We start from the raw sequence: 8,707 nt of genomic DNA on the forward strand, positions 1-8,707 counted from the left end.
GGCCCAATTACATTTTATAGCTTTGATTTCGAAAAACTCTGTAGCTACTCCCAATGACCAAGTGAGGGTGTTTCTACGCACCTTTAGATCCTTCCAATGACAAAGTGAGGAAGTTTCTATACTATCAGTTGACAAATCCCAATGACACGTGAGGGATATGTCGACACTTCAAGTGATGACCCTTAAGTCAAATGTTATCACTCGGGGGCTCGTGAGACCCTCGCAAAACAGGTCACAATACACCGTGGCTTGTGTGACGCACTCCGTCTAATACTTTGACCATCGTCTTACTCCAAGACTCAGTCAAAGTGGGGGCTAACTGTAGACACCTACTTTTGTCCCCATTCCCGAAAGGGAAAGGTTCGATGATGAAAGCGTAAATCTCCATTTGACAACGCATCTCCTATGAAATAAACGAATCTCAATTCTCCTTTTCATTTCACCCGAAACCTGCTATTTATGGAAACCTGCTAAAAATAGTAACTGCCGTAAAAGGTAGCTTCTAAAAGTGGAAAATCATAAAAGATAGAAACCTGTCAGAATTAGGTGTTGCATTCCAACATAAATCCTAAATGAGATAGAAAACTGCGAGAATCCTATTCCTAATATGATTCAGAAATAAGAGTTACGTATTAATTAAAATCCTAACGAGCCTAGAGTTCGTAACGGGCCCAGACGCATTCCGTCATAAAATTGATACCCGCTAAAAGACTCGAATTAATCTCAAACTCTACGGATTTCAGGAATCCGAATCTGACTAAAGAAAACAGCCCAGACCCTATTTTCAACGCCTGGCTCTGGGCGCCGAAATCTTCGGCGCCCAGGCCTGGGCGCTGAAAATACCTAGGTACGTGTTTTTTCCTAATTCTTTGTGGATTAGAACTCTGCAATTCTATCTTTCCACGAACTCTTCCCTATAAATAGGCCCCTAAATTCGACGTGAAAAGAACACAACAACACATAATTATATTCTGAGTATTGACTCCAACCCTTAGCCTAAGCCTCTCGCTGCGAAATTGTTCACGCGTTCTGTCGCAATCGATCCATAACTCGAACAGAACGTATCCTGTCCCATAATTGAGATTCGTTAAATAAAAAGGAGAAATAGCAAAGTCAAAGTGGTTAGTTTTCTGAGAACCGTGACGCACCTCTCAAGGGTGCGTCGTAATGTGTCCCTTTTCGATGATTTAACTGCTTTCCTCGCCCTTTTTATGAACTGTTAAACTAACCTAATCTGATTGTTCTATCACGCCTAACAAATATAATATTTTTTGGGAAATCGGATTATCATGCTAGGTCCCTTAATGCTATTTAAATCAGATAATCACGATCGAATTAGTATTATATGTTGCATATTGCTAAAATCAACTCAGATTAGTTTAATAGTTAACGCATGTCCCTTCAATTATTTATGCTGAGCTAGTAAGGATATCCTGCCTCTGGAGTTATCGACGAGCGAAATACTCCTCTCGGTAGTTACAGTCCCCCGAACCCTCAATCTCTACCTTGCGGGTGTATATTGAGAGATCCCCACACCAGGGATCACAAGGGAACCTACGGCCGTCGTGGTCAAACATAATTGCACTCCCTTTATGTCACGATAACCGGGTTTTGTCAGTTTTTCTCATTGTCGTTAAAAACTGAATGGCGACTCCTATATTACTAGTCAATTGGGTGTATACTCACAGGAAATCCAATTACACTTGATTGAATAAAAAGAATCGTCACACCCATGAGGGACGAGGTCACGCATTAGCCTCGTGCTTTTTCGACCCCCTCACACAAGCCGACTAAGTTCGATGACAAGCAGCAAAAGGCTAAGCTAAAGGCCCGTCGAGCTGGCAATGATCAATTCAAAATACCTCCTCATCAACTCACACTCAATAGGCAATTCGTGAAAGAAGGAGAGGATGACTTATACTTTGACTTCCCAGAACCTTTCTATGACTCCTCAAAAGGGATCATTTACCCTGGGTTTGAGATTTTTCAAGACTGTCACTTTCTAGAGGATGCTCCTCCAATACAAGACAAGGCTTCCCCTGAATGCCTTGACTCATCAGCTTTTGGTCTGCTGTTTGGCCAGGAAATAACCCCAATCATTTCCCAAGACGCCATGGTTCAAATGATCACTCAAATAGAAGATTTCGACCCATCTAAGCTAATTACTCCAAGCGAGAAGATGGTCAATGGTTGGAGAAAGTCTCTCAAGATAACCGCTCCAAATGGCAAAATGTTCAAGATTACCGTGGGCGAAGGATCTATGATGAGCGAGTCCGAGTCTGAGGATGAGTCTGGATCCGAGTCTAGCAATGATCTAAGTGTCTAGAACTAGAGTCTTGCATCAATCAAGAGCCTCTAAAGGCTGAGCTTCAAGTCAAAACAGTCGATGTAATGATTGCTGATTTCAATAACACTTCAATTTCTACTTACTCTTCGAGTCCTAATTCAAAACACAATCTTAATCCAAACAGCTTTTCTTTACAAGAAACTGACTTTGAATTTCTAAAAGCTATCTAAAATCATGAAAAAAGGACCCCCATAATTGAGGAAATAGAAAAAATCAACCTTTCTAACAACAGTGACTCAAAACTAGTTCAGATTGGTTTAACTCTTCCTCAAGCAGAGCGGGACGATCTTATCAAGCTACTTTCAGAGTATGTAGACGTCTTCGCATGGTCCTATCATGATATGCCAAGGGTTGATCCAAGCATCGGTCAGCATACAATTCCCCTTATTCCAGGTTCAAAACCCATCAAGCAGAAACTCAGCCGCATGAAACCGGATGTTTCCCTCAAAATTCAAGAAGAGGTCTCCAAGCAGCTAGAGGCCGGGTTTATTCGAGAAGAAAAATTTCCAGAATGGATCGAAAATGTCGTCCCAGTTCCAAAGAAAGATGGCAAAGTACGAATGTGTGTGGACTACAGGGATCTTAACAGGGCCAGCCCTAAAGACGGTTTTCCATTGCCTCACAACTACATCTTGGTCGACAACACCGCAAATCACGCCTTACTCTCTTTTATGGACGGGTATGCAGGCTACAATCATATTCCCATGGCAGAGGAAGACATGGAGAAAACAACATTTATCACTCAGTGGGGTACATATTGCTATACAGTTATGCCGTTCGGACTAAAGAACGCAGGAGCAACTTATCAAAGAACAGCCACAGCCATCATGAGCGATATGATTCACAGGGAAATTGAGGTATATGTCGACGACATGATTGTCAAATCCAAAGAACGGCACGAGCATACCTCGGTACTTCGAAAGTTTTTCAACAGGCTCAGACAATACAACATGAGGCTCAATCCTCAAAAGTGCGCATTCGAGGTAACGTCAGGCAAGTAATTTACTATTTTTATTTTTGAAAAATAACGTTTTTTACGATTTAATTAATTTAACAACAATCCAATTTCGTTAAAATTATTAAATCAAGGGTAACATTGTTCAAATTTTAAGAACGAACAATTTCAACTGAAAATTTGAACTTTTAAATAATCGAATCTAAAACTTTAAATTGTTCTAAACATTTAAATTTCAGATTTTTACGAATTTGGTTTAAGTGTCGATTAAAATTAACGAAACTATTCAAATTTTTAATCCAATAATTTTTAAAATTCTCCACTGAACTTGAAACTATATTCCCTTTTCTCAATTAACCAAATTACTAGATCAAAATTATTTAAAAAATCAATTAGCGATCTAAAATTTACGAATTTGGGGAAAGAAGAATTAGGGTTTATACTTATCAAAAGCAGCTGAAAGTTTTACCATAATTAAATAATATACCCAACAGCATTGTGTCAAAATTTCAATCAATTCCGAGTAGTTTAGGTTGACCAATTAATTGAAAAACTTTCCGAATTTATTAATTTTAACTCGAAAATTAACAAAAATGGCCAAAAACACATACTTCGAGGCCTGTTTTTGAAATTCCGTTCTCATGAGTTGATCTTAGAAAATTATTTTCAATCAAATTATGGTCAGAAAAGTCAAAAATACGAATATTTTTGAATTCAGAACCTATTAAGCAATTCATCCAATAATTCATAATAATTCCAAAAATTCAACAAAAATTCCAAAAAATTTGACAACCAGCAAAAACAATTAATCAAGCTGAAAAATGCTTTGAATATATAAGGCTCATGATACCACTGCAGGGGAATACAGTTAAACATACATAACATGTGCGGAACATCCCCAAAGCTGGAAAACATGTGTAAAGCACAGTTTAAGCAAACTTACATTCGAAGCGTGTTTTCCCGAGTATTGTATCAACGAACACGAACAAAGAACTCCACTTTTCGTTCCTCTATTTGGTTCACCGACACGTTCAAATCCGTCTTGATTATTGTAGCTTAGACAACGCAAGAATTTTGCTTTTCGGGATGAACAGTTTTCCAGAGAGAAAAACTGAAGAAAGTAATTTAGGAATTAGGTTTTGGTTAGATGGAAAACTGACTGTGTGCTATGTGGGAAATAATATAATTAACCTAATTATATTAATGATGTAACCGGCCAAAGACCAATTGGCCTTGACCGGCCACATCCCCACGCAAGCCACAACCCGCGCCCAGCCACACTGCAGGCCGAAGCCCACAACGCGCGCAACCGAGCAGCTGGGTCGTGGGCCTTGCGTGCTCGCTGTTGCGATGCTGTGTGGTGTTGCGCGCTTGTGTCACGCCCCGGGCTGGCTTGCTTGCTTGCGAGCTCGCTGGCTCGTTGGGCCTTGCGTGCTTGGCTCGACGGGCCGGCAGCTCCGATACGGCTCGTGTTCGCGACTAACGCCTTACGGATATTATTTATCGTATCGTATACGACAAATCACCGTCGTACGATACGATTATTCGTTTCGCCCAACTTACGAATATTCGCGATACGATATACGATTCCGACGCAAGGTCGTATCGTATAATACGTTTTCCAAACTAATTCCCGAAAAGCTATTAAATGAATTTCCGATTCATTTAATCCGGTGATCTGTTACATGTCATTGGTGTGACCTTATAGGTTCAGTCAAGAGTAAGTTGTGAGCCTAATATAGATTAGAACTCACAGATCGGAAGCATTGCTCCAGCTAACTGTTCCGATCACTTGATCCTACTGAATTAATTGTTCGCAATTAATCTGAACTTTGGTATTAGACTTAATGCATCTTTGGTGAAGGACATATTTCCTTCATGAAACACTTAGGTGTTTGATTAAACATTAAATTCTAATGATTTAATTTAACTAGAATCCTAATGGATTTAGTTATTGGAATCCTAGTATAATTCTAATTCCGTTATTTCCACCCTATAAATATGTGGTTCATAAATCACAATTTATATAACAATTCAATAAGTATTCACATATATTAAGTTCAAGTAAGAATTTAATAATTTGCCTAAAATAATAATTAAGCTTTCCGAATAAACATAATACCTTAGAGAATATCCTAGTTGGTTGAATCTAAGACGGACCCGAACGTGCCGTGGACTATCTACGGAGGGGCGACATTTGGAGTCCTAAACTTGTTCTTGTTCGGTTCGGGAGCAGCTAAGGAAGGCACGCATCACATGTATGTATCCTAAATTATGCTAATTGACTATGTGGCAATTAATTTGGATTCCTGGCTTTATGGTTTTTCCGCATGAAATATATTGTTTATATTTGTCATAACCTAACATCACGAGTAAACACTTAAAATTATGTATGTGATACAGTCTCGAGGGGGCAATTTGTAGGCACGACGTTAATGTGTCACGTTGAATATTATTCGGGTCAAAAGTCAAAATATTGACTATGTTTGACTTTCTGGTGGCTCCAAGACTCTTTTGTCTGGGCAATGAGTCCACTATTGTCACAATATAAAGCCCCTAGTCTCTTTATGGATTGGACAACCTCAAGTTTCTCGATGAAATTCTGATTCCAAACAGCTTCCTTTTCTGCTTCTGAGGCAGAAATGTACTCGGCTTCAGTTGTAGAATTCGATCACAATAGTGCTTTGCTTAGCACTTTTCCAGCTTAATGCTCCACCATTAAGGCAAAACACAAAACCATACCGATATCTGAAATCATTTGTCGGGTTGGAAGCTTGCATCCGTATATCCCTTAACAAACAACTCATCAGTTCCACCATAGACTAGGAATTGATCCTTCGTCCTTTTCAAGTATTTAATCACTTTTATTTCCTGTAAATATATTTTCAGTGTTGTTTATTATCAATGCCCCGTGTATTAGTACGGCACACAGTAGTTTGCATTAAAAGAAATAAAAAAAAAGAAAAAACCAAAATGGACAAGTTATTATTGGAATGCAGAAAATACAATTAGGAGTAATTTTTTGGTTTTTAGTTTTTAGTTTTTACCCTCTAGATCTCACAAAAAAGAAATAGCCAAAATCATCCAAAATCTATCCCCTTATCTGGCCTTATCCTAAAGCCAACTCCGGCCTATTACTCGCTTCTCATTTGATGATGCTCTTGCTTTAGCCAACCAATACACACTCTCTACTCCTCTGCACCACTCCACTGCTCGTCGCCACTCCCATCGCCACCGCTGTTGCGGCCGCAGTCTACCTTCTGCCACCATGGCAGGATTACTCGGAACTTCCTCCACCGCGCTCTTCGCTTCGCGCCCTCTTTCTTCTTCCTCCCCGAAACTCTCTTCTTTCACCATTTCTTCTAACCCTGGTATATTCTCTCCTCCTTCCCCGTCATATTTTGTGTCATAATTTGCTAAAATAAATTGAAATGGGTTTTACTTTTTTAATGTTGGAGTTGTTGTTCTTGCAGGAAAATTAAATTGGAGAAAATTCTATGGTGGAATTGGGATTCCTGTGAAGAAGAGTAGGTCGCAGCTGCAATTTTCAATTTCCAATGTTGCCACTGAACTTAATTCTACTGTACAGGTATGAATTCTTATGTTGTGGCAATCAATACGATTTCAATTTTTAATATGGGTGCTGCTGAATGTGATTTATATATTATGGAGAATTAGAAGGAATTAATCATTATTATTGGGTGTAAATCATATTGAAATTTGTCAATTTGGATGTATGGTGATTCATGAAGCAAGGAAATAGCAGAGATTCGATACAAGATCTTGGGTACTACCCGAAATTCAATTTGGTTGTTTGATTTGTGCTGCATAAACAAAAGGGTTTTGTTATTTTTAATCATAAATTTACATTTATCAAATTGGTAATAAAATGATAATTTATGAGAAAAGTATTAATTAAGGTGTAGTATTGCACATTGGAAATGTCATTGAGTGCTTGGATTATGTAAAGAAACAATTTGTAATCATCCAAGTGTTGAACTGAATGGATATCTGTCAAAATGATTGATAAGGGTTGTTGATGTTGTTATTTGATATTCTGTGTATTCGGGAATAGACAGTTTAATTTATTAAATGCTGGAAATTGAAATTTCTGGTTTGTTGTGATACACAATTGTTGAGTCAAATTTCTGAATGATGTTTGTAATTTAGGCTCCAAGGATTTCAAAAGAAAGCCAAAGGCCAGTATACCCGTTTGCGGCTATAGTTGGGCAAGATGAGATGAAACTCTGCCTTCTATTAAATGTTATTGACCCTAAGATTGGTGGAGTGATGATCATGGGTGACAGGGGTACAGGGAAATCCACTACTGTTAGGTCATTAGTGGATTTGCTCCCGGAAATTATGGTTGTTGCTGGAGATCCATTTAACTCGGACCCTGAAGATCCCGAATTAATGGGCGTAGAAGTGAGAGAAAAAGCCATAAAAGGAGAAGATCTTGCCGTTGTATTGACTAAAATCAATATGGTTGATTTACCATTAGGTGCTACCGAGGACAGGGTTTGTGGGACAATCGATATCGAGAAAGCTTTAACTGAGGGTATCAAGGCGTTTGAGCCGGGACTTCTTGCTAAGGCTAATAGAGGAATTCTATATGTCGACGAGGTTAATCTTTTAGATGATCACTTGGTGGATGTTCTTTTGGATTCTGCAGCTTCAGGGTGGAACACTGTTGAAAGAGAGGGGATTTCCATCTCACATCCTGCTCGGTTTATCCTGATTGGGTCGGGAAATCCCGAGGAAGGAGAGCTTAGACCCCAATTACTTGACCGTTTTGGTATGCATGCTCAAGTTGGAACTGTAAGAGATGCTGAACTTAGGGTTAAGATTGTGGAGGAGAGGGCCCGCTTTGATAAAAGTCCTAAAGAATTCCGGGAGACTTACAAGACCGAGCAAGATAAACTAACAGATCAAATTACATCTGCAAGGAGCAACCTTTCTGCTGTTCACATGGATCATGATCTTCGTGTTAAAATCTCAAAGGTTTGTTCTGAATTGAATGTTGATGGTTTAAGAGGTGACATAGTCACAAATAGAGCAGCAAAGGCTTTGGCTTCTCTGAAAGGTAGAGATAAGGTGACTGCTGAGGATATCGCTACTGTTATTCCTAACTGCTTAAGACATCGACTTAGGAAAGATCCTTTGGAGTCTATCGATTCTGGTTTACTCGTTATTGAGAAGTTCTATGAAGTATTCAGCTGAAGGATATGCATAACACTTCTTTCTGCCATAATACTGTCATTAAATTTTGTCTTTGGTTAGTAAATCCTGCTTCTTTTCCTAGTAAACGTGATTTCTGACTTGAGTGAAATATCCGTATCTGTAATATTGGTAATTGAAACACATTCGGAAATCTAGAATTCAATTATGATATCTTTACCTTGTGA

The 8,707-nt window shown here is 38.9% G+C and overlaps 1 protein-coding gene across 1 annotated transcript; it reads left to right on the forward strand.

Annotated features, from left to right (window-relative positions):
- Positions 1 to 6,323: 6,323 nt before the first annotated feature.
- LOC110785810 (magnesium-chelatase subunit ChlI, chloroplastic) lies at positions 6,324 to 8,707 on the forward strand. The gene is made up of 3 exons (XM_021990322.2): positions 6,324 to 6,673; positions 6,776 to 6,891; positions 7,473 to 8,707. Exons 1-3 carry the CDS (start codon positions 6,571 to 6,573, stop codon positions 8,520 to 8,522), a joined length of 1,269 nt encoding a protein of 422 aa, XP_021846014.1. The 5' UTR covers positions 6,324 to 6,570; the 3' UTR covers positions 8,523 to 8,707.

Source organism: Spinacia oleracea, chromosome 6, assembly GCF_020520425.1.
Source record: "Spinacia oleracea cultivar Varoflay chromosome 6, BTI_SOV_V1, whole genome shotgun sequence".
In the NCBI taxonomy this organism is placed as follows: domain Eukaryota; kingdom Viridiplantae; phylum Streptophyta; class Magnoliopsida; order Caryophyllales; family Amaranthaceae; genus Spinacia; species Spinacia oleracea.